General features: G+C 43.2%; 1 protein-coding gene across 2 annotated transcripts in view; it reads right to left on the bottom strand.

The window, feature by feature from the left end:
- Positions 1–672: 672 nt before the first annotated feature.
- Positions 673–27,435, bottom strand: part of LOC122926938 (nicotinamide N-methyltransferase-like) — a 62,460-nt gene continuing 35,697 nt past the window's right edge. For both annotated transcript variants that reach the window (XM_044278462.1, XM_044278463.1), the window contains 2 exons: positions 14,704–14,911; positions 673–1,939 (listed from right to left, as the gene is read on the bottom strand). In XM_044278462.1, the coding sequence (XP_044134397.1) occupies positions 1,510–1,939; positions 14,704–14,911 (638 nt within the window). In that variant the 3' untranslated portion in view covers positions 673–1,509. The remainder of the gene's footprint in view (positions 1,940–14,703; positions 14,912–27,435) is intronic.

Below are 27,435 nucleotides of genomic sequence, written 5' to 3'. Positions count from 1 at the left end.
CATTTGTATGGACTTTATTTGCATATATTGTATTTTTTATATACTAAGTGATTTTATATATGGTTTTATATTGTGTGATATCTTGCACTAATAAAGTGTTGAATTTTCATTTGAGTGTTTCACATTCTTCCAGAAGGTGGTGTTGCCTGCTATTTTCTCTTATCCATTATTTACTCCCAACTGGGTGGGTGACCCAGTTAGCAGTGAACCCACCGCTATCCGTCCATTCAAGTGTTGAGCCTCCCTACCTTGACAGTTTTTCAAATGTATCGGTAAAATGTTACCACCTAAGTAAAGTAAAATATGTGACGAGAAAACAATGTTAGAATTACTTGGATATGCAAAACCTTTATGTAGCAATTGTCTGCTAAATTGACACATGACAGATTTCCAAAATCTGGCTAGGTCATATAGGACATGACAATCTCTTTCTAACAAAGCTAGAACAATCCCTGTACCTCACATGGGTCCAGAGATCTCCCCATTCGTTGCTCTGCTAGATTTATATCAAGCTGACAGCTCAAGAAGAGTGTCTTTTCTGCTGCAGCTAAGGAGGCGTGTCCATGACCTCCCTATCACAACTCAGAAGACAGTTGAAGGATGAAACTGAGCATGTGCGACCTTCTCAGTGAGCAGGTCAAAGAAATAAGAAGAAGAACAAACAGCAGGTGGCGCTATGCAGATACATTTTATTGAATAACTCAGTGGTTATGCTACATTTTTAATTACATGCAATTGCAAAAGTATTCATATCTAGTTGCATATTTTTCATGGGACAACCACTTTAAGGTACCTTTATTGATGCTCTAATTAAACAAAGTTGATAAGACCAATGGCACCCATTGAATAGTCCTCTTTACCTCAGTTTGTGGGACATTCAAGGGCATTCATTCTATTATTATCAAAATATTTGTTCTTGCTAATGGGCCCAAATAGCCCAAAATTCATATGAACACATGATACACATAATTTGGCTGATTAGTGTGCAGTCTAGTAGGGGCTTTAGTCATATGGGATACAATGAAACAGTACACTCCTCCATGTGGCCCTCCAGGTGGAACTTAAGCAGACTGTTCTATAGACTTGTCAGCTTGTCAACCTTAATGAGTGCAATTAAGCTAATGTCTGAAATAATGTTCTTCTTCCTTTACTTCCCAGTAGAAAAAATGTATTTAGCAGTAAAATTGCTCAATAGACCCCCAAAATAACAATTTTAGAATATTCTTTTACCAGGAGACCAACATTTACCCATCACTTCCCATGCAAGTATGCAAAGATTTAGCTACTATACTAAGTAGTGGATACTATACATTTTACATATGGACTACATTCTAAAGATTTTATTTATTAATTTTTTGCATTCATTTATCCAACACTTTTTCCTTTTTTGATTTTTCTGAATCAACCCAACCCAAAATTACTTATTTGATTTAGCATTTTGTGTTTACAAGCTAAAGTAAGCAGACATAGACCAGCATTTCTAAGAAATGGTGGCAGAAGAATTTGCCATTACTTTGGTTTACGGGCATGAATGAAATATTGAGTGTCATAATCAGCAACATCCATCTTTGATCTATCAATACGAGGAGTATACACAGCCTTTTCAATTTCATAACCAGCTTCTTTAAACGCCATCTCCAGCTCATCTTTTTTTGTGACCATTGAACTAAAATAAGTTTTACCAACATAATAAAAAGTAGCATTCAGCCCGCTTAAAATTAAAAGGTGACCTCCAGGTTTTATCAAGTGCTGGAAATTTTTTAGAACCTCACAATATGACTTTATGTCTTTACATGGAGCCTCAAGACAAAGACAAGAAAGGAGACAATCAACTGGAGGCACAACAATAGGATCATAAGGATTTTGTTTCAGAGCATCACATTTCAGGACTTCTTTCACCTTACTGCGAAGTTTTTCAGCTTTTTTCTCCCAACCCTCCCTATAAACATACAAGAATAAATTGTTAAACCATGTAATTTGTGTGCAAATTCATAACTTAAACAAAATCAAAATTTCAGATTCTACAGGAATGCATCAAGATGGCAACTACTTTCCATATGTTCTATTAAGACAAATTGTCATCATAGATGACGGTACCTTTCTTGGGATAATCCTCAGCTTGATTAGAAAGCAGCTCTGTAAGATTATTTCAATGGTCACCATGTAATACTATATCTACTGGTTGTTGAGGTTTGACCATCTACAGATGTAATTCACAATCTTTTTGTCATGGAGAGGCCTTTAACCCTTTCATGACTGGGCCTATAAAAAGGCCTGAAATGTCCAGGCAATTTTTAGTGATTTTGTGATTTGCATGTGGTGGTTTAGTGACCCAACTTTTTTATTTGTTTGACTACCAAAATTATTTTTACAATGTTGTTTACTTGAAACTTAGGACTTTTTATTGGCATGTTTCTATTTTAGGGGAAAACCGCTAATTGTTATTAAAAAGTCATATTTTTAATTATAGCTTTATATTTCTTAAATATTATAACCGATACAAAATGTATTATTGCAATTGGTTCCCTATTTTGTGATGATCCTTTTTATATCGAACATGCATAAGTTTGAGTTAATGGAGCAACTATGGTGATGGTTTCCGTTAGCCACGGTTTCCTGCAAATTTTTGTTTTACTTTTTTATTTGTATTTTTTTATTTTATATTTTTACTTATATTTTAATTTATTTTTAGCACATAATATGTCCCCCAAGAGGTCATTAAAAGACCTTTGGAGGACACTGACTTTTTTTTTTTTACTTGCACTGTTTCCACTGTAACTGGGGCATCCATAGGAGTACCAGTTATAGGGGATTACAGGCCTCTGTGGGAGCATTACACACAGGCAGAGCTGATCACATTCTTCTTAGACCCTGCAGCTCTGCTCCAGCCCTGAGACACTTGGCGGCTCTGCCGCTTCCTGATCCTCCTCTCTGAGCTACTGCAGCAATCTCCTCCTGGCACTGGACAAAGCAAGAGCGGTAATAAACCGCTCCTGTCTTCTCCTCAGGGTGCCCGCTGTGTCTGACTGCCAGGACCCAACCTGCCCCTGCTAGATTTCAGGAGCAGGAACTTTACAGGGCTGGGATTAAAGAGCAGCCTGACCGTTTATATATGTGCTATCTGCACAGGGTATGCGCAGATAGGACGTATATAGTCAATGGGCAGCCGGGAAGGGGTTAAAAAATAAAGTTCCCTTTCTGGGACATCTCCACAATTATTCCACGCCTATTGTTAAAAGTACAGCATCTGCGACAGTTAAAGCTAAAATTCAGTTGAGATCTAAGAAATATATTCAAATTGCTATCCCATAAGTGATGCTTATTTAGCAGAATTTTTCAAAACAAAGCACCTAGTCAGATACACAGTCGTCTGATGTCTGCAGCGCTTAGCTGATGAAGGAAGTTACACTTGCTGAGCTGGCTTGGTGGGTATATAAGGTTGTGCAATAGGCTTTCTGCACACATATCCTTTGTAACTGTTATGGGTAAAGTGGTGATTTATCAGAGTTGCAAAAAGAGATGATTATTGACTTTGGGCCAAGGGTGACGGTATTTCTGACACTGTGCAGTTTATGAATATGCATTCTACTGTGGTCAAAGTTTAATGCGAGTGCACAAATGGCACCATTGTGAATAAGCGATGTGGGAACTTCAGAGCACCACGTGCCATTTATATGACTAAGGCCTCATGCACACGACCGCTGTTGTGTCACGTGACCGTTGTTACGTTTTCCGTGATTTTCTGCAGACCCATTGTGGGTCCGTGGAAAACTCAGCTAATGCACCGTTTGTCATCCGCATCCGTGATCCGTGTTTCCAGTCCGTGAAAAAAATGTGACCTGTCCTATTTTCTTAACGGACAACGGTTCGCGGACCCATTCAAGTCAATGGGTCTGTGAAAAAACACAGAGGCACACAAGATTATCGTCCGCGTCCGTTTTTTTCCTATCATTTGCATGGCAAACTTGACTTCGATTTTTTTTTACTTTCCTTCATGTCTGGAGAGCCTCCAAAAATAAAGCAAGACACACGGAAAGAAAAACGGATACGGATTACGGAACAACGGAACCCTTTTTGCGGACCGCAAAAAAATACTGTCGTGTGCATGAGGCCTAAGGTGCGCGAAGGCAGACTGACACACTACAGTGGTGCAGCTCGCTGCCAAAATGAACCAGGGGTATACCACTTATGGGGCTCTGAAGCAAACAAAATTTCATTAGCAGAAAAGGCTTCAATTTGCATAGCATTGGACCTCTGTTAATTGGCAAAGGGTTGTCTTCTACAAAGAGTCATGTATTCTGCTTTATTGAATGAATGCACGTTATGAAGCCATCACTGCAGATCACAGGGCACACATAGAAATCACTAGGCCCCTTAGCAAGAATCAAAATTGGGCCCCATGATCCATTTATAGCCCCTCCCACTACCCATTCCTGGCCCCTCCCCTTGCTCAATGAACTGTGCTTGCTGCTTCAGGTTATATTGCGTGCCATCAGGGCTGGACTAGGATTATAAATCAGGCCAGGTCCCCAAACCCCAACAGCCACATATGATATTGCATAGCCAAGTACATTTTGTGTTACTTGGTCATGTCTCTATGTAAACAATCAACACAAGTAAGGAAATAAAAGTGGAACTCAAAAATGCCTAATCACAGTAGTCAGGGACGTACATTGCCTTCCCCAATAGCAATACATACCATGAAAAAAATCTCAAAATACCTCCCCAACTTCCCTATTTAAATACAACATTGCAGCACAAAATGTCTCTCCAACAGCGCAAAATATATAACACCATGAAGTACAAAATACCCCACATTATTGTCCTCTGACAACCCCCTCCCCCACTGGCAGCAGCATTGTCCCCATTTAAATGTCTCATATCTGTTTGGGACATGCAAGACTGGAGTAGTGAGGCTGGAGTTGGAGGGAGAGAGCCTTCTGTTAGAAGGTAGACTGAAATGGGTAAAAGAAGTTGTGACATCACAGGTCACATGTTGCCGACAGTCAGATAGTAAGAGGTATAATAGATGCAGTGTGTACAGAACATATAGTATATAGAGCAGTGTACTGATATATGAGATATATGCAGTATAAATTATAACTCATACTTCACATATCAGTACACTGTTGTATATACCATATCTCTTAACACACTGCATTATATCTCGTACCTCTCATATCAATACACTGCTGTATATATTACATATATATGATATATAATCAATATTTATTATATACAACAGTGTACAAGGTATAATAGATGCAGTGTGTACAGATATATAGTGTACACAGCAGTGTACTTATATGTGAGATACGAGGTATAATAGACGCAGTGTGTACAGATATATAGTGAGGAACAGAAGTATTTGGACATCCTGTCATTTTGCAAGTTATCCCACTTAGAAATCATGGAGGGGTCTGAAATTCACATTGTAGGTAGAATCCCACTCTGAGAGACAGAATAAAAAATCAGGAAATCACATTGTATGATTATTTAAGAATTTATTTGTCTTGCACTGCTGAATATAAGTATTTGAACACTTGAGAAAAAGCAAGAATTCTGGCTCTCAAAGACCTGTTACTGTGCCTTTAAAAAGTCCACCTCCACTCATTAATCTAACTTAGAATCACCTGTATGGGCTCTTTAAAGACACCTGTCCACCCCACTGTCAGAAGACACCAGAGACAAAATTGTGGACCTCCACAAGGCTGGAAAGGGCTACGGGCAATTGCCAAGCAGCTTGGTGAAAATAAATCAACTGTTGGAGCAATTGTTAGAAAATGGAAGAGGCTAAAGACGACTGTCAGTCTCACTCGGACTGGGGCTCCATGCAAGATCTCACCTAGTGGGGTATCACTGATGAAATAAAAGGTGAGGAATCAGTCCAGATCTACAAGGGAGGAGCTGGTCAATGACATGAAGAGAGCTGGGACCACAGTTTCAAAGGTCACTGTCAGTAGAACACCACGCCGTCATGGTTTTAGATCATGCATTGCAAAAAAGGTTCCCCCTGCTCAAGTTAGCAAATGTCCAGTCCCATCTGAAGCTTGCCAATGACCAGTAGAGGTATGGGAGAAAGTCATATGGTCAGATAAGACTAAAGTAGAACTTTTTGGTCTAAACTTTACTCATTGTGTTTGGAGGAAAAAGATGGATGAGTTGTGTAATGGATCTCCTGGCACCCCGACCGGGTACCTCCGTCAAATGATGCTCCTAGTGCTTCCCGAGGACTCCAAGCATTCCACTTGACACCGTAAGCGCTGCAGACCCCACTAACCGCTGAAGCTTGGTTGAGGTCTCACCGTCTCCTTCCCACCCTGGACCTACGACAAGGCTCCAGGCTCCAGTGGGTGAACCTCTCCTAAATCCAGAGAGCAGAAACAGATCTTGCAAGAGCAAATAGTATAGCCAGGGGAGTATAGCAAATCTTCAGCGTATAGCAATCCCCAGTGTCGATCAGTTACCCAAACACCCGCCTCAACAAGGCTGAAGGGTAAAACAGGAACTCTTTATTGAACACATAAGCATTGACTTATACACATTTTTCAACAAGGTTACCACCCACAGGGTTTTGTAAAAACAACCAATTAACACGTACAATACACTCAGACACTCCCACACAAAATCCTCCCCTCTGCCTGTGATACAATTACCTCACACAATGGGTTGATGTAATTGTATCACAGGCAGGAGAATACACAGTGTCTTCTGTCCTGGAGACAACCGAGGAGTAAGTCAATTATTTCTCAGGACAAAGGGAAATCGCCAATACACACATGGAGACAATAGGACAGACATTACTACTCAAATATACAATGTCCCACCCTTTACAGTACACATAGACATTTAACATATCCCAAATTGGCACAAATTAGACCAGGGGTTCAAACGTTAGCAAAAGTCCTTTGTGAACAAAGGCAGCCTGGCTGATGAGAGGGCCCATAATCCTGGGGCAAGAGGCTGGTAGCCAGGCTTCTCCACCACCCAGTGGCGAGGTTGGTTTTGTCACAAGTTGCATCCCAAGAAAACCATCCCTACTGTGAAGCATGAGGGTGGTAACTAATATTTAGCGAGCATGCTCGGCTGATTAACTGCTCGGCTTGAGTATCGCTATGCTCGGCACATGGCGGTACTTAGTCGAGTGCCATGCTCGAATCTCCTACCAGCACGTTTGCCGGCTTCTAAGCAGCCAATAAACGTTCAGGTAAGTACTGCCATCACTGTAATGCCAGTAGACATGTTGGCTACTGGCATTACAGTGATTGGCTGGCTGGAATGCTTCAGATATTTGGAAAAATATTACTGACAAAATTATATATTTTCCATAATTTATCTACACTTTGCCTATAAACGGTGTCTGCAGTGAATTGTCACATCTGCGCTGCATGCGCGTGTGTGTGTCAGGGCCAGATATTGGGGAAAATATTACTGACAACAAATATTTATTTTCCATCATTTATCCACACTTTGCCTATAAACGGTGTCTGTATAAATCACAGAAAAAAATGCACCAAACGGATATGCCACTGACTATACTGGCTAGTCATACAAGCAGATATTAAAAGCTGAGACTTTTGCCAATATATTCCTGTCAGGAACATATCGGAGCCCATCATGCACCACGTCACGGTCTCTCAGCATGGCAAGGGTCCTACCACTATGCTAACTATGGTGTGAACACAGTCTGAAGGTGATGAAATCCAGCTCACAGCCAAGCTTCCACACAACCGCATAGCAGGACAACTAATGCAATGTGAATAAAACAAGACTGTAAGCCTCACCCATCTCAGACCGTGTGATGGAGGCTACCAGGTGCAAAATAATGTTTAAATGCCAGGCAAAGGCACATTCAATACATATAAAACAAAATCACAGAAATATAGTGGCAAATATGGGAAAACTGCTCAAACCCCAAACACTGTAGCGTGTTTCTCATTGGGGGAGCAGTTCCACCGCATGTGGACCGCAGCAAACGACCATCCCCAGCAAAAAATGCGTACAATGGAGGATGCCGGCGCGGTCCACATGCACCACAAAGGCATCCTACACAAAACAGAGCATTGTGCGGATGAAAATATAATTATATAAATCACAGAAAAAAATGCACCAAACGGATATGCCACTGACTATACTAGCTAGTCATACAAGCAGATATTAAAAGCTGAGACTTTTGCTAATATATTCCTGTCAGGAACATATCGGAGCCCATAATGAACCACATCACGATCTCTCAGCATGGCAAGGGTCCTACCACTGCGCTAACTGTGGTGTGAACACGGTCTGAAGGTGATGAAATCCAGCTCACAGCCAAGCTTCCACACAACCGCATAGCAGGACAAATAATGCAATGTGGATAAAGCAAGACTGTAAGCCACACCCATATCAGACCGTATGATGGAGGTTACCGGGTGCAAAAGAATGTTTAAATGCCAGGTAAAGGCACATTCAACACATATCAAATAAAATCACAGAAATATAGTGGCAAATATGGGGGAACTGCTCAAACCCCAATCACTGTAGCGTGTTTCTCATTGGGGGAGCAGTCCCACCGCATGTGGACCGCAGAAAACGACCATCCCCAGCAAAAAATGCGTACAATGGAGGATGCCAAACGAATCTGCAGTGAATTGTCACATCTGCACTGCAAGCACAAGTGTGTGTGTCAGGGTCAGATATTGGGAAAAATATTACTGACAACAAATATATATTTTCCATAATTTATCCACACTTTGCCTATAAACGGTCCCTTATAACATATAACATTTAATATGAAGAAAGTGAGCATTAAGGGACAGGGAAGTGGCCGTGATACTGATGGTGCACACAGAGGCCGTGGCCCTGGGCGTGGTGAAACTGTGCCTGCTGCCAGAGCACAAGAAGAACCATCATTCAAGATACCTAGCTTCATGTCCCAGTTTGCAGGGCTGCGCACGACACCACTCTTGAATTCAGCCTAGTGCGAGCAGGTGGTCGGTTGGATTGCAGCAGATAGTGCTTCCAGTCGGTTAAGCACCACCCTGTCATCCACCAAGTCCAGTCTCAGCTCAACAGCAGACCCGCACCTAAAATCTTTAACTGGATCAGCTCACATGCAGGCCCTCACATAGAATTTTTTAGACGGTCAGCTCAGCTGCAGGCCCTCATATAAATTGTTTTACAAGGTCAGCTCACCAGCAGGCCCATGCCTAAAATCTTTTACAGGGTCAGCTCACCTGCAGGCCTGCAACTCAAATCTTTTTCAGGGTCAGCTCACCTGCAGGCCTGCAACTCATGCTGCCTTGCTTTGAAGTAGTAGCCGTAGCCATTTATCAGGCTCCCTCTCCAAAATCACCATGAACAAGGCCTGGATTGACCATGACTTCTCGACTCCACCATAGGAATGATGATAAACATAAAGGCACTTTACATGTGTTGTTTTTAATGTAGTTAATAGACTGTATTCCCATGCACCCCTTCCACCACAAACAAGGGCATATGGTTGAATCTTCCTTTTCTCCTCCTCCTCTTCCGTCATATCAACATGCATTGCTTATTCGTCACATATAATGCCCTCGCACATATGGCCTTCGAATATAATTTATTTAGAGGGTCCGCTCACCAGCAGGCCCTCACATATAATTTTTTAGAGGGTCCACTCACCAGCAGGCCCTCACATCAAATTCTTTACAGGGTCAGCTCACCTGCACACTCAAACCTATAATCTTTTAAAGGGTAGACTCACGTGCTGGCCCTAAACTGAAATCTTTTACAGGGTCAGCTCATCTGCAGGCCTGCAACTCAATGTGAATGAGGCCCTCCTTTATGTGATATACAGGTTGTATCGGAGAGCCTCTTCCTTGTAATTTTTGGCAGCACTTGCACTTTATATGCAAGTAAATATACAGGAAAGAATGTTTTCAATCAATTGTTCCTATAAAATCGATTTTTTTACTTTGGTTTTGTGCTTAAAACCTTAAATAAATTGTGGGCCTGGTGATCACTTTAAGGCCTTTTAAGCAGCATCAGCAGCAGCATGGTGATAAAAATTTGTGGCAAGGTGACATACTGTGGAGATGGCAGCATGAGACGGCCACAAAGTGGCACAATGACTGAGTCTGGATAAAATACTGAGGCCACAGATTGCTGAGAAAGATGCAGATGAAAACAATCTGTTGATCTGTATGACAGTCATCTGCAGATTAATGTAGTCATCAAAATCAAGTTGGGTTTGTCGGTTCCACCTCAGCTCACCAGCAGGCCCGCACCTAAAATCTTTTACTGGGTCAGCTCACCTGCAGGCCCTCACATAGAATTTTTTAGACGGTCAGCTCAGCTGCAGGCCCTCATATACCTTGTTTTACAAGGTCAGCTCACCAGCAGGCCCATGCCTAAAATCTTTTACAGGGTCAGCTCACCTGCAGGCCTGCAACTCAAATCTTTTTCAGGGTCAGCTCACCTGCAGGCCTGCAACTCATGCTGCCTTGCTTTGAAGTAGTAGCCTTAGCCGTTTATCAGGCTCCCTCTCCAAAATCGAACAATGATTCTCCGTTATCGGTAGTCACCATGTTAGGCGCATAAAAGAACATCGCACAAAATTGATAGGGAAGATATCCAAATGGATCGTGGACGTGCGATCAGGAAGAAGTTAACTAGAGTCAAAAATGCGGCGGCAGCAGGGCCTCTCCTGTATAACATTTCCTTATCCAAAATAATGCAGTGATATTCCCTGTAAATTGTAATTACTCATTCCAATAACAGAGCATCTTAATAGTCTTGTATTGTTATTTATCGCCGCTACCTCCACAAGTTGGGAGTGTGTGATTTGCGCGACACCCGCTTACCTTCCTTGTATGTGTTAGCCGTTTCTCAGGCTCCCTTTCCAGAATCAAACACTGATTCCCCATTACCCATAGTTTACAATGGTTTTGAGCTGACAATTACATTGAAAGTTGATAGGCCAGACATCTGAATGGATCGCCGCCGTCACGAGGACGTGCCATCGGCTCCAGGTTAACTAGAGTCACCAAAGCGCCAGCAGGTCACCGCCCATAATGTTTTAGATGGTCACATCAGCAAGCCCTTGCTCCTAATGTTTTTGAGGTTCATCAGCAGGCGATCAATCATAATTTTTAAAGGGTGTGTATGAAGCGCTCCTTTATGTGTAACTAAGGGTGTATCGGAGTGCCTCCTCCTTGTAATTTTAAGCAGCACTTGCACTTTATATACAAGTAAATATTCAGTAAAGAATGGTTTCTATCAATTTTTCCTCTAAAATCAAATTTTTTATCCCCTTGGTTTTGTGCATATTATTGTCATTATGTAAAAGTGGCGTACTATTTGGACAACATAGTTCCCAGCAGCGACCAGCTTGTCCAAGATGCATCCATACATCCTCCCCATGCTGTTACAGAACCATTTTGGTGGTGTCACCAACAATTTCTGACATTTTCTTATGTACCTGGTTTAATGCTCGGGTTCTCACATTGACTTCCATTATACTCAGGTGCTCGGTCGAGCACCCGAATATCAATGTGTTTGGCCCAAGCACCCGAGCACTATGGTGCTCGATCAACACTAGTGGTAACATCATGCTTTCGGGGGGCTTTTCTGCGAAGGTGACTGGACTACTGCACTTTATTAAGGAGAGGATAAATGGGGACATTAATTGTTAGATTTTGAGCAACAACCTCCTTCCCTCATTCAGAGCATTGAAGATGGGTCATGGCTCGGTCTTCCAACATGACAACGACCCGAAGCAAACAGCCAAGATAACCAAGGAATGGCTCTGTAAGAAGCATATCAAGGTTCTGGAGTGGCCTAGCCAGTTTCCAGACCTAAATCCAATAGAACATCTTTGGAGGGAGCTGAAACTATGTGTTGCTCAGCGACAGCCCCAAAACCTGACAGATCTAGAGGAGATCTGTGTGGAGGAGTGGGCCAAAATCCCTGTTGCAGTGTGTGCAAATCTGTCCAAGAACTACAGGAAACGTTTCACCTCTGTAATTGCAAACAAAAGCTTCTGTACCAAATATTTGCTTAAATACTTATGTTCTGCAGTGCAAGACAAATACATTCTTTAAAAATCATACAATGTGATTTCCAGATTTTTTTTATTCTATCTCTCAGAGTGGGAATGCACCTGCAATGTAAATTTTAGACCCCTCCATGATTTCTAAGTGGGAGAACCTGCAAAATAGCAGGGTGTTCAAATACTTCTGTTCCTCACTGTATATTGTCAGGTATATATTATGGTCACTGTGAGGTACATGAGGTAGTGGTGGTTGTGACTGTCTGCAGTACTATATATATGAGTGAGATATGAGTAAAAACAGGGAATGATGGGTGAGAGCAAATGAAGAGAAAAGGGGAGAACCTCCTTTTATCCAGTCCATTCTAGTCTGCAATTGAGAGCTTATGGAGCAGTTCTTCTCCTTGCTGTTGGAGGTTGAAGGAGATATGAGTAAAAACAGGGAATGATGGGTGAGAGCAAATGAAGAGAAAAGGGGAGAACCTCCTTTTATCCAGTCCATTCTAGTCTGCAATTGAGAGCTTATGGAGCAGTTCTTCTCCTTGCTGTTGGAGGTTGAAGGACCTGTTATGATGTCATAAGAGGTCCTGGCAGATGCACCTTTCTAACCTGGGAACTACACTATTCTCTGGCAGTTCCCTTAGTAGATATACAAGACCTGTGATGACATCATCACAGGTCCGTTCACTTTCTCTACTGATGGTACGGCCTCTAGACTGGAGCTGGATAAGAGTCTGTATTGAATGTAATTAGGGGGCAGGGCTTTGGTTCACTGTGGGCCCCCCATCCCCATCGGCTCCATAGCAGCTATGTGCTCTGTCTTTATTAGAGGTACGCCACAGAGTATGCCCATACCTGCTGATTGTCTTTCCTAGGAACGATGGGATCTTCAAGCAAGACAGTGTGAAATGTCACATGACTAAAAATGTCTGACATTGGTTGGTAGTACATGACTAGTGATGAGCAAAGCGAGCTTCGGATCCTAGAACCAAAGTTGCATCACTCAAAACTTTATTTAAATACTGTACAGAGGTTCATCTCTGTACAGCATTCAAATATATGGGCTCTGGGGAGTTAAAATGAGTAAATTTGACATTCGATTTTTTTTTTATTGAAAACCATTTTAAAACAAGAGTCTAAAGTTGGCCTCGGTACTGATTGGTAATTCTGTACCGAAGCCGACTTCGGAACCAAGTTTTAAAATGGTTTTCAAGTTGAAAAATCTAGTCCAAAGTTATTCACCAAAGTCCTGCTAAACTTCGGTGAAAACGAATTTCCGTCCCTGGAGCCCATATATTTGAATGATGCACCGAGACAGAATTCCGTGCAGCATTAAAATGAAGTTTGGAGTGAATCAACTTCGGATCTTGGATCCGAAGCTCAATTTGCTAATCCCAAAATGTGACCAAGACTTCCAAGTACTACCCTGGCCCCCTATTTCACCAGACTTGAACCCAATAGAGCATCTGTTGGACCACCTCGATCGTTGTGTTACCTCTATAGATCCTCCACCATACACCTTCCAGCAGCTGTGGGATGCACTGCAGTCAGCATGACTCCAGATACCTGAGACAACCTACCAGGACCTTATGGAGTCATTCCCTGACTAGCTGCTGTCCGCTCTGCACACAGAGGTTACTCTGGATATTAGCTGGTGTTCATAATAATGTGACTCAATTGCTTCTCAGGGTCAGCTCACCTGCAGAACAGTAGATGCTTAACCCTTTCAACCCTGGAGGGTTTTTCGTATTTGCGTTTTCGTTTTTCACTTCCTGTCATTCTAGGGCCATAATTTTTTAATTTCCTTATGGGGGTTTGTTTTTTGAGGAACAAGTTGTGGTTTCTAATTCCATCACTTAATATTGCATATGATGTTGTGGGGAGCTGGAGAAAATTCCAAATGGATTGAAATTGGAAAATAAAAACACAATTCCGCTACAGTTTTATGGGTTTTTGGTTTATTTAATTCTCCAGGATATATAGTTTTTCTTATGTTTTTATACTGAAAAATAAAATAAAAACTTGAAAAATGTTTTATTTATTTTTTTCATCAGCATATTCTGATCCCTATAACTTATGTGTACAGAACTGTATGAGGGCTCTTGTTTTGTGGGGAGATCTTTTTATTTCATTAATACCATTTTGGGATGTGTGTAACTTTTCATGTAATTTTTTGTGGAAGGTGAATTGACCAAAAAACTGCTAATCGGCCAGTTTAACTTTTTTCCCGTTTCGCCGTTTGCCGTATGGGATAAACATTTATATATTTTAATGCTACAGGCATTTTCACACGCTGCAATGCACATGATGTGTATTTTTTTATTGTTTATGTATTTTATTTTAATTTTAGGGAAAGAGGGATGATTTGAATTTTATAATTTTTTTTTACATTTATACATTGTATATCTATGGAGCGCTGTATTTATAGGGCTTTGACATCACAGGGCTGGCTGGCTGCTGATTGGCTGCATGCATGGCATTATGGGTGATCCCGTCTTCCCAGAGTTCCTTGCTCCATGTCCTCACACGTGCAACAGCCATTTTTGGAAAAAATTTGATTTATTATCACGAAGCGTGAGAAAATTTGTATTTGGTCAACTTCGATTCGCTCATCTCTAATGGTGACCATTTATATTAACAGCTATCTGTGCAATATATGTACAAGCCAGGCCTTAAGCTTAAAAAGAAATTACCTGTTTCCCTCCAGCTCACATACATGTTTGATGATGGGAGTCCAGTCAAAAGCATCTGGATCCTTGTTCAGCCATTTTCGGAATTCAGCACGGTTTTGCTCAAGGAAATCTGAGACAATGATTTTATCAAATACTTCACAGGCTGAGAGATGCTGATAAATGGTAGGTCCTGTGCCAAAATCAAGCAGAGTATCTCCTCTTACTCCACCTTAGAAGACAACAAAAATTTAAAAAAATGATTAGAAGTTTCAAATGACTACCACAAGGCAACCCTAGCTAAGGGTAAGGTAGATGTTCACCTCAGAAATGCCCAATTTAATGATACTGTACAGGGCATATGTAAGAGCTAGTGTCTTCTGTTTCTATTCTTGTGCAGTTATTTTGGAAAGTGTGATCTCTAATTTGAAAGTTTGAGGACCAGGGATGTGTGGAACTAATATGAGTGTTCATAAGTGCACATTTATTCAGCATTCTCTTCTAAAGTGCTACAGGAGTGCCATTATTATATGCTACATATGCTATATACTTGTTCAGATGCAGCAGAACCAAGTTTGTAATTTTGCATAACCCTTTTTGATATCACAATGCAACACATATACCCCTTCCCAGCACATGTATCGGGTGTGTTAAGGTAAGGACAACTTGGCTAAATACTCATCCCCCATTTTGTATACATGCTAAACTTTATTTTTTGTCTCTCTGATAATTGAAGTAGCGTATGGAACTTAAAGGCTATGCACACCTTTGGGGGCATTTAATATATATATATATATATATATATATATATTATTGCAAAGAACTTATTATGAGGTACATATCAATTAATTGGTGTTTAATTAAAATATGGAGTCCTTTTCTCGGTACAGAGCTGAGATGCGCTATTAGCAGGATCTGAATTTTCTCTCTCTTCCATCAGGCAGGGAACTGACGGGCTCCTTATCTCTGCTCTCTGATCTTGTAAACACTCATTGAAGCTCAATCCTTATCTTACTGATACGAATGTGGCTAAAATGAGTGTTTATGAACTATTAGTGATTTAGAGATAAGGATTCACACAGCTACAAAAACAGTTAACCCTCTGTGACAGAACGGCTCAATATTTGTTATTAAAGACCAAGTAAAAAAATGTTTTTTAGCCACAAATTGAATAAAATGCAATTATAAAAAAATTGCCCCTGAAAGTGTACATAGCTTTTAAAGTGTTGGCTGAGGCCAGCAGTTCTGATGGCATGGTCATATTTTTCTATAGGTCGTTTTTGTAAGACTTTTTGAATACTCTGAAGAACTATAAAGGTTTTGTATGTGTCTTCAATAAAACAGAGTAAGTTTGAGTTCTCCAGCTTGCTGCATCTAATTGGGAACCGTCTTGCAGACTGTGAGGCTTGAGCCTCAATCTATTTTTTATCCTAACGGCATCAGGGTGATTTCCCTAATGGAAGGGGGGTTATTCTGTTTCCACTCACTCAATTGTGCGCTCACCTTCCATTCCGACTGCTTAACTTTTCATAAATGACACCATAGACACAGTCCACTCACCCAAAAAATAAAAAATAAACATCCTGCCACCACCTGTCATTATGACCACTTCACTAAAACACGGTACGCACAGACATACAACTCTCTCAGGCATCAAACAGTCTTTAAAGGCTATGGATTCTTAGTGCATACAAGGGCAAAACATTATTCAGACTACGGAAAAAAGACATGCAATACTTTTTCCCCTGTCTAAAAAACAGATCTCAGATAGGAATTACTCAAACAGATGAGAACTGATGCAACAGGATCCGTTTTTTTTTTTTGTTACAGGGTCCTGCTTTTTTTTTTTTTTTTCTTCTTCTAACGGATCAGAAGAAAGGAAAGCTAAACGGTGATATGAACTGAGCCTTAAGGGCAGGTTCGCATTGGCGTTAGGTAATTACGTTATTGGTTCTATTATAATAGATTTATAACGGAATATAAGGAAATTTTAGGACGGAAAGCAAAAAGGACTAACGGAACCGTTATGTGTCCCCATAGACATGTATTAGGATGGATTAAAACAGGATGCCTCTTAAAGCCTTTCATTTTGCATTCCGTCCTAAAATTCCATTATATTCTGTTATAACGGAACCCTTTAACGCCAATGCGAAACCACCCTAACCAGGAAGAGAACACTGCTTGTACTAGCACTGCGGTCTCTTCAAACAATTGATCTGTGGGGGTTCTGGGAGTTGGTTCCCTGCCAATCTGCTATTAATGACCTATTCCAAAGATAGTAAATAAAAGTGTATGTAGAGCAAAACCCACAGACACAAACGGCCACCCCAGCAATGCAACAGGGAAATCGTTAGCTAGGCCAGTTTTCTGTGTCCACTCCAGTCCTCAAAGACTCATCTGATCTGCTGTAAGGACAGCGTCCTGACAGCACCCCAAAATCCCCTTTTAGGGCTAGTACATCAGTCTGCTTTTTTTTTTCTTCCTTTTTCCCCCCTCTGTAATATAATTGCAGTTGCCTACCAGCGTGTGTCAGGCCCACAGAGTATGTTGTGCCCACTGCCAGTGCCCACCACTCATATCTGGTGACACAGTAGCTTGCATTTAAAACAGTAAAACAATTTTTTCTCTGTAATATAATTGCAGTTGCCTGCCTGCGTGTGTCAGGCCCATAGAGTGTACTGTGCCCACTGCCAGTGCCCACCACTCATATCTGGTGGCACAGTAGCTTGCATTTAAAACAGTAAAACAATTTTTTCTCTGTAATATAATTGCAGTTGCCTGCCAGCGTGTGTCAGGCCCACAGAGTGTACTGTGCCCACTGCCAGTGCCCACCACTCATATCTGGTGGCACAGTAGCTTGCATTTAAAACAGTAAAAAAAAAAAAATTATCTCTAATATAATTGCAGTTGCCTGCCAGCGTGTGTCAGGCCCACAGAGTGTACTGTGCCCACTGCCATTGCCCACCACTCATATCTGGTGGCACAGTACCTTGCACGCATAGTACCACTAATCTAAAGAAATGACAGGCAGAGGCAGGCCACCCCGCGGGGGCCGTCGTGGTGCTGTGATTTCCTTTGGCCCTAGAATAAAGCCCAGTGTTGAGAGGCCACGTACCCTGAACTCGAAAAGTTCTGAGGACATAGTTGACTGGCTAACACAGGACACCCAATCTTCTACAGCTTCCTCTCGGAACCTTGACGCACCATCCTCCTCCAGCTCAGCTTCGGGCACCTCTCAAGTTACCACTCGCCCGCCCGCCGCCACGACTAACACTAGCACCACAGCCGCTTCACTTGATCTGTCAGAGGAGTTATTTACACATCAGTTGGAAGAAATGAGTGATGCGCAACCATTATTGCAAGAGGATGTAGATAACAGGGATATGTCTCAGTCAGGCAGCATTACACACATGGACGTACAGTGTGATGATGATGATGATGATGATGTTGTACCCGCTGCTGTTCCTTTGCCGAGTTGTCAGACACAAGTGAAGTGGTTGATGATGACGATGTGTCCGTGGATGTGACGTGGGAGCCTGCTCGAAGAGAAAAAGTACAGGGGGAAAGTTCAGATGGGGAGACAGAGAGGAGGAGGAGACGAGTTGGAAGCAGGGGGAGGTCGTCGCAAGGAGCTAGTGGCACAGTCAGACAGCATGTATTGGCACCCGGGGTCAGCCAGACAGCACGCCAATCAACGCATGCTGTTGCCACCACCAGAATGCCGTAATTGCAAAGCTCAGCAGTGTGGCATTTTTTTTGTGTGTCTGCCTTTGATAACAGCGATGCCATTTGCAACCTGTGCCAAAAGAAACTGAGTCGTGGGAAGTCCAACACCCACCTAGGTACAACTGCTTTGCGAAGTCACATGATCTGACATCACAAACGCCTATGGGATCAACACATGATGACGAGAACAAGCAGCACACAAACTCAAAGCCACCATCCTCCTCCTGGTCCAGCATCTTCAGCCACGTCAACCACTGCTGTCCTCCTTGCCCCCTCTCAACCACCCGCCACTCCGCCTCTCACCTTCAGCAGTTCCTGCTCATCTGCCCACAGTCAGGTGTCTGTCAAGGAAATGTTTGAGCGTAAGAAGTCAATGTCACAGAGTCACCCCCTTGCCCGGCGTCTGACAGCTGGCTTGTCGGAACTCTTAGCCTGCCAGCTTTTACCATACAAGCTGGTGGAGTCTGAGGCCTTCAAAAAATTTGTAGCTATTGGGACACCACAGTGGAAGGTACCCGGCCGAATTTTTTTTTCACAAACGGCAATCCCCAACCTGTACTCTATTGTGGAAAAGGAAGTCATGGCATGTCTGGCACACAGTGTTGGGGCAAGGGTCCATCTGACCACTGATACCTGGTCTGCAAAGCACGGTCAGGGAAGGTATATCATGTACACTGCGCATTGGGTAAACCTGCTGACGGCTGCCAAGCATGGAATGCGTGGCTCTGCAGAGGAGTTGGTGACACTACCACGACTTGCAGGCAGGCCTGCTGCCACCTCCTATACTCTTCCTACTCCATCGTCTTCGCTAACCTCCTCGGCTGAGTCCTCTTATGCTGCTGTGTCTTGCTCCACATCAACTGCACCCCCCCCCCAGCTTCCCATGGGCTATTCCACATCCCGGATACGGCAGTGTCACGCCGTCTTGGGGTTGACTTGCCTGAAAGAAGAGAGTCACACCGGACCAGCACACCTGTCCGCCCTGAACACACTGGTGGATCAGTGGCTACCTCCGCACCAACTGGAGATCGGCAAAGTGGTGTGTGACAACGGAAGCAATTTGTTGGTGGCATTGAATTTGGGCAAATTGACACATGTGCCGTGCATGGCACATGTTTTGAATCTGATCGTACAACGCTTTGTGCATAAGTACCCAGGATTACAGGATGTCCTCAAGCAGGCCAGGAAGGTGTATGGCCATTTCAGGCGTTCCTACACGGCCATGGCGCACTTTTCAGATATTCAGCAGCGAAACAACATGCCAGTGAGGCGCTTGATTTGCGATAGCCTGACACGTTGGAATTCAACACTCCTAATGTTCGACCGCCTGCTCCAACAAGAAAAAGTCGTCAATGAGTATTTGTATGACCGAGGTGCTAGGACAGCCTCTGCAGAGCTGGGTATTTTTTTGCCACGTTACTGGACGCTCATGCGCAATGCCTGTAGGCTCATGCGTCCTTTTGAGGAGGTGACAAACCTAGTCAGTCGCACCGAAGCCACCATCAGCAACATCATCTCATTTGTTTTCTTCCTGGAGTGTGCCCTGTGAAGAGTGCTGGTATAGGCCGTAGATGAGCGTGAAGAGGAAGAGTTGTGGTCACCATCACTACCAGAAACAGCCTTGTCATCATCGCTTGCTGGACCTGCGGCAACGCTGGAAGAGGAGTCTGAGGAAGAGGAGTCAGAGGAGGAATGTGGCTTTGAGGAGGAGGAAGACCAACCACAGCAGGCATCCCAGGGTGCTCGTTGTCACCTATCTGGTACCCGTGGTGTTGTACGTGGCTGGGGGAAAGAACAGACCTTCAATAAGATCAGTGAGGATGAGGAACAGGACATGAGTAGCTCGGCATCCAACCTTGTGCAAATGGGGTCATTCATGCTGTCATGCCTGTTGAGGGACCCTTGTATAAAAAGGCTGAAGGAGAACGACCTGTACTGGGTGGCATCGTCATGAGTGTGTCAACCATTGACAACTCTTTGCGGTTGTCTAAAATCTATTCGATACACGTCCCCTGATAGGGGACGTAACAGGGATTAAACTGATAAGAATAGTACTACTTACCACTCATAAAGGGTGGCACATTACATTGCACGGCGCACGCGCAGTGCCCCAAATTGGAAGTAAGAGGGCCAACCAAGCATCTTTTTCCATCTCCCGGTTCCTAAAATCTATTCCATACACCGGCCCCTGATAGGGGACATAACAGGGATTAAACTGATAGGAATAGTACTACTTAACATACCACTCATATAGGGTAGCACAGTACATTGCACGGCACACACTCAGTGCCCCGAATTGGAAGTAAGAGGACCAACCAAGTAGGGGTGGACGGTATAGGCGATATAGGTGATATGTGATATAAATTTGGGCCACGGCGCACATGAGTATAATGCTGTTCACGACCTACCATGGCAGCCAGGACTTCAGTAGGAGTCCTCCCGGTTCCTGATGATCTCCAGCAACAGGCCGTGATCAAGGTCCTATTAGGACTGAAACGTTGGCCAATTTGCAATATATATAAAAAAGATCCTTTTGGGATGGACAACCAATAAATGAATTGAATTTTGAAAAACGACTTCTCGAGTGCCGTGGTTCTTATATATACATAGGACTTCAGTAGCATCCTGGCTGCCATGGAAACCTATCGGAGCCCAGCATTACACTGCTGGGACTCCGATCGGAACTGCTGCTGCCACCAATGATGTGGGGGGAAGGGGGCCCCTGCCACCAATGATCAATACTGGGGAGGGGGGGCGCACTGCCCACTGCCACCAATGATGGGGGGGGGGAGGGGGACCCTGTGGCCACTGCCACCAATAATTAATACTGGGGAGGGATAGGGGGGTGGGTTTGAGTTACCAGAGGGGGCTGATAAGAGGGAGAGGCTGGGGGGCATATGAGAGGCTAGGGGGCACATGAGAGGCTGGAGGGCACATGAGAGGCTGGGGGGCACATGAGAGGCTGGGGAGCACATCAGAGGCTGGGGGGCACATGAGAGGCTGGCTGCCATGGTCAGCTCCCTGCTGTTGTGTGCACAAAGCACAGGGCAGCAGGGAGAGTGTAAAGTCCTATTTACCCTAATAGAACTCTATTAGGGTGAATATGACAAGGGTTCTAGCCCTTAAGGGGCTAATAGTTATAGTAATAGTTATAGTATAGTAATAGAAAAAACGTAATTAGACTTACCGGTAATTCTGTTTCCTTGAGTCCACCATGACGGCTCTACTATGAGATTGGCAGAAACACACAGAGTTTAAAAGGCCACCACCCACTCTCACCCTCAGTGCTTTCCAAATTACCAAGTGGGTGTAGCCTTAACCTAGGCAAAAAAAAAAAAAAAAAAAAAAAAAAAAATATATATATATATACAGGTCCTTCTCAAAAAATTAGCATATTGTGATAAAGTTCATTATTTTCTGTAATGTACTGATAAACATTAGACTTTCATATATTTTAGATTCATTACACACCAACTGAAGTAGTTCAAGCCTTTTATTGTTTTAATATTGATGATTTTGGCATACAGCTCATGAAAACCCAAATTTCCTATCTCAAAAAATTAGCATATTTCATCCGACCAATAAAAGAAAAGTGTTTTTAATACAAAAAAAGTCAACCTTCAAATAATTATGTTCAGTTCTGCACTCAATACTTGGTCGGGAATCCTTTTGCAGAAATGACTGCTGCAATGCGGCGTGGCATGGAGGCAAGCAGCCTGTGGCACTGCTGAGGTGTTATGGAGGCCCAGGATGCTTCGATAGAGGCCTTAAGCTCATCCAGAGTGTTGGGTCTTGCGTCTCTCAACATTCTCTTCCCAATATCCCACAGATTCTCTATGGGGTTCAGGTCAGGAGAGTTGGCAGGCCAATTGAGCACAGTAATACCATGGTCAGTAAACCATTTACCAGTGGTTTTGGCACTGTGAGCAGGTGCCAGGTTGTGCTGAAAAATGAAATCTTCATCTCCATAAAGCTTTTCAGCAGATGGAAGCATGAAGTGCTCCAAAATCTCCTGATAGCTAGCTGCATTGACCCTGCCCTTGATAAAACACAGTGGACCAACACCAGCAGCTGACATGGCACCCCAGACCATCACTGACTGTGGGTACTTGACACTGGACTTCAGGCATTTTGGCATTTCCCTCTCCCCAGTCTTCCTCCAGACTCTGGCACCTTGATTTCCGAATGACATGCAAAATTAGCTTTCATCCGAAAAAAGTACTTTGGACCACTGAGCAACAGTCCAGTGCTGCTTCTCTGTAGCCCAGGTCAGGCGCTTCTGCCGCTGTTTCTGGGGAATGCGGCACCTGTAGCCCATTTCCTGCACACGCCTGTACACGGTGGCTCTGGATGTTTCTACTCCAGACTCAGTCCACTGCTTCCGCAGGTCCCCCAAGGTCTGGAATCGGTCCTTCTCCACAATCTTCCTCAGGGTCCGGTCACCTCTTCTCGTTGTGCAGCGTTTTCTGCCACACTTTTTCCTTCCCACAGACTTCCCACTGAGGGGCCTTGATACAGCACTCTAGGAACAGCCTATTTGCTCAGAATTTTTTTTCTGTGTCTTACCCTCTTGCTTGAGGGTGTCAATGATGGCCTTCTGGACAGCAGTCAGGTCGGCAGTCTTACCCATGATTGCGGTTTTGAGTAATGAACCAGGCTGGGAGTTTTTAAAAGCCTCAGAAATCTTTTGCAGGTGTTTAGAGTTAATTAGTTGATTCAGATGATTAGGTTAATAGCTTGTTTAGAGAACCTTTTCATGATATGCTAATTTTTTGAGATAGGAATTTTGGGTTTTCATGAGCTGTATGCCAAAATCATCAATATTAAAACAATAAAAGGCTTGAACTACTTCAGTTGGTGTGTAATGAATCTAAAATATATGAAAGTCTAATGTTTATCAGTACATTACAGAAAATAATGAACTTTATCACAATATGCTAATTTTTTGAGAAGGACCTATATATATATATATATATATATATATATATATATATATATATGTATACACACACCTTTTTTATTTTTTTGTATATATATATATTTTTTTTTATTTTTATTTTTTTTGAGTATTAATTCATGCTCACTCCCGCCTTAAATCTCAGGGGGGGAATCTGGGCCGTCATGGTGGACTCCCAGAATTACCAGTAAGTCTTATTACGGTTTTTCCATTTCGTCCACCATGACGGCTCTACTATGAAAACTACCAGATTATTAAATAGGGCGGGTAACTGCTTGCAGAACCTTCTGACCGAAGGTTAAGTCCGCAGAAGCTGACACATTAATTCGGTAATGTTTGATAAAGGTACTTATATTCGACCAGGTGGCTGCTCTACAAATTTTGTCTAGGGAGACACCTCCTCTTTCTGCCCATGAAGACGCCATAGCTCTTGGAGAGTGAGCTTTTATATTCATGGGGCTGTCTAGACCCAACTTCTGAAAGCGGCAAATAATAGTAGATCTGATCCATCTTCCAATCGTGGCTTTGGATGCCTTTTTCCCCTTGTTTGGACCTGCATACTGAATGAAAAGGTTATCATCTTTCCTAAATTCTTAGGTTGAATCTAGATATTGTATGATAGTATCCCGAACATCCAGGAGCTGGAACTGATCTAGTGATGGGCAGTCCTTGGGAAAGGATGGAAGAATGATCTCTTGGTCTCTGTGAAAGTCCGACACCACTTTCGGGAGAAAACCCGGATCCAAACGTAAAACTATTCTGTCCCGGAAGTTAGTGAGGTATGGTTCCCTGCAGGACAGCGCCTGGATTTCACCCAGTCGTCTGGCTGAAGTAATTGCCACTAGGAAGGCTGCTTTTAAAGATAGGTGTTTGAGTGATATATTCTGTATAGGAGAAAAAGGCAAATTTGTAAGGTTTCTTAGGACAAAGTTTAGATCCCATTGAGGCATCCTAGGGGTTAGGGAAGGTCTCAATCTTGAGGCAGCTCTTATGAACCTCCTTATCCACCTATGACTGGCCAGGTCCGTATCATAACAAGCCCCCAAAGCTGAGACCTGTACTTTGAGAGTACTTGGTCTAAGGCCCAGATCTAACCCTCGTTGGAGAAAGTCTAGCACTTTTTTAATATTTGGGGAAGAGTTTACAGGAGGAGTCTGGCCTAGCCAACTACAATATTTTTTCCATATCTTAAAGGAACACTGACAGGCCCAAAAAGCATATTTAGGTATATATATATGACAGTACAGGTCATATAAAGTGTATTAGAATCATCTAAGTATCCCTCCTGTCCACCTTATAAATACAGTAGAAAGAAGTTTTATAACCTGCTTTCATCGTGTTCAATCTGCCCAAGGGGCGGTGTTTCATCTGAATTTGCACCCAGCCAGCCTTGCCACAACTGCCGTTTAAAGCTCCGCCCAGCTAATCAATATTCACTTCGCTGGGTGGCTACTAGTGTCCCCGGCCATCTTCAGCGCATGCGCCCGGCACCCTCACTGGCCGGGATCGCATCGCGCCTGCGCACAGTCTGATTCCCAGAGGCCGATGCAGCCTCTGCTTAATGCGCATGCGCCGGGCACAGCAGCGCTTCAGAGTAGCCGCCCAGCAAAGTGAATATTGATTAGCTGGGCGGCGTAATACTGTTACACTGTCCGAAAGGATTTTTAGGTGCTTTCCGGAGACCTTGTCCTGTGACACCTTCAGCACCTCCCAGATTGCCCTCAGTTCTCTGTGATTAAAAAAACATCTTCTCATGGCGTCTGACCAAGTGCCCTGGTAATTTAGCGAGCCTATTTTTGCTCCCCAACCTTTTTGCAGGTTTCTCTCTTTCGTCCACCATTTTAAATCTGATATTACCTGATTCGGGATGGGGATTCTTTTCTTTAGAGAGCACTGTCTCTTGTCCCAAATTCTCAGGATCCAAGATTGGAGAATCCTGGTGTGGGCCTGAGACCAAGACACCGCTGTTATGCAGGAAGTCATCGTACCTAGGAGGCTCATGGCATTGCGAATGGAGCACTGGGATTGACTTCGGAATTTTTTTGTTTTGTCCATAAACAACGTAATTTTTTCCCGAGGGAGGGATGTAACCTGGGAGACTGAATCCAGGATCACTCCCAGAAATTTCATTTTGGTTGAAGGGATTAAACTTGATTTTTTCAGGTTTATTACCCAACCCAGGTCTGAAAATCTGCGCATCAGGTCTCTGGTAATGCTGGCTGTCTCCTGCTCCGAGGATCCTAGGACCAGAAAATCGTCCAAGTATGGGCAAATTTTTATCCCTTCTGCTCTCAGGGGGGATATCATTTCTACTACGAGTTTCGTGAATACCCTTGGTGCAGATGAGATTCCAAAGGGTAACACGGTGAACTGGAAGTGTTTTACATCTCCTGAGCTGTCCACTAGGGCGAACCTGAGGAATTTTTGCGATGATTTGTTTATGGCGACGTGATAGTGCGCGTCTTTTAAGTCTATGGACGTCATGAAGTCTCCTGTTCTGATCAGGGGAATGATGGATGTTACGGATTCCATCCTGAATTTCCTGTATGCGACTGCTTTGTTTAATCCTTTTAAATTTATAATAGTGCGGAAGGTACCATCTGGTTTTTGTACCAGAAATAAACTGGAATAATAACCCCTTCCTCTTTCTGTACTTGGGACTTCTGTCACAACGCCTGAGTCTATAAGCTGCAGGATACCCTGCCAGATTTTTTCTATAATTTTTCGGCTGTGTGAGGTTATTTTGAACCTCTTTGGAGGGGTTGAGGAAAATTCTATCCGGTAGCCATCCCGAATTATGTTTAAGGCCCATGGATTTTTTGTAATGGACTCCCACCGGGACAGAAAATTCTGCAGTCTTCCCCCTACTCTGGCGTCATTGTTTATCTGACTGTTTATTTTGGGGGTTAAGATGGAAACCTCTGCCTTTTCCCCCTTTCTGGTAACTCCACCGACCCCCCTTCCCTTTGCCCCTATAGGGTCTAGTTTGGGAATTGGAGGAACGAAAGGGCTTCTTTTTGGTCTCCTCCGGAAAACCCTTCTTTTTATCTGCAGCCTTTTCCAGGATGGAGTCTAATACGGGTCCAAGGACGTATATTCCCAAGAAAACGCTATGGAGCATAGCTTGGCTTTTGATGCTCTATCCCCTCCCCAGGCTTTCATCCACAATGCCCTTCTTGCAGAATTGGTGAGGGCCGCATCCTTAGCGGCAAACCTCACTGATTCCGCCGAGGCATCCGCCAAGAAGACCGTGGCAGATCTGAGGAGTGGGATAGAGCTCAATATTTCCTCTCTAGGGGTCTTGTTTTTGATATGCTCTTCTAATTCGTTAAGCCAAAAACACATAGATCTTGTGACCGATGTTGCGGCTATGTTGGTTTTGACCCCAAACATAGCTGCCTCCCAGGATTTTTTTAGGAGAGAGTCGGCTTTCCTTTCCATTGGGTCTTGTAGTTGTGAAGAGTCCTCAAATGGGAGGGAAGTCTTCTTAATTACTTTCGCTACTTGGATGTCAATTTTGGGGGTTTTGTTTAATAATTTGACGTCCGCTGGATCAAACAACAACCTGTTTCTGAATTCACGGGATACCCCCAGTCTTCTCTCGGGGTCAGTCCATTCGTCTAGAATCATGTCCTTTAAATTTTCATCCATTGGGAAAACTTTTAATTTTTTAGCTCTGAGTCCCCCGAACATCTCGTCTAAGATGGACCTTGGTTTTTTCACCTCCTCAATCCCCATGGCTGCTCTAACAGCTCCCAATAGCTCCTCCATATCTAGGTTTTTTTGCCGGAGGTGTAGACGGGACTGATCTGAGGGAGACCAGAGAGGACTTAATTTCATTTTGAATAAGCGATTTGACCTCAGACAAAATTGACGGTTGCTCCTCTTTTATAAGATCTTTTATGCAACCCTGGCAGAGCTTATTTTTATAATTCTCAGGAAGCCTCTTGCTACAAGTTGCACATCTTTGAACTTTAGACCTTGTTCTGGGCTCTTTAACTCCCTATAAGAGAGGAGCAGCCAGGTATCAATAGACAAACAGGCAAGTAAGTCAAAAAATGATACATCATTTT

The sequence above is a fragment of the Bufo gargarizans genome, chromosome 2 (assembly GCF_014858855.1).
Source record: "Bufo gargarizans isolate SCDJY-AF-19 chromosome 2, ASM1485885v1, whole genome shotgun sequence".
Taxonomy (NCBI): Eukaryota; Metazoa; Chordata; class Amphibia; order Anura; family Bufonidae; genus Bufo; species Bufo gargarizans.
The sequence above is the reverse complement of the archived record's forward strand: the minus strand, read 5'-3'. Positions and strand labels throughout refer to the sequence as shown.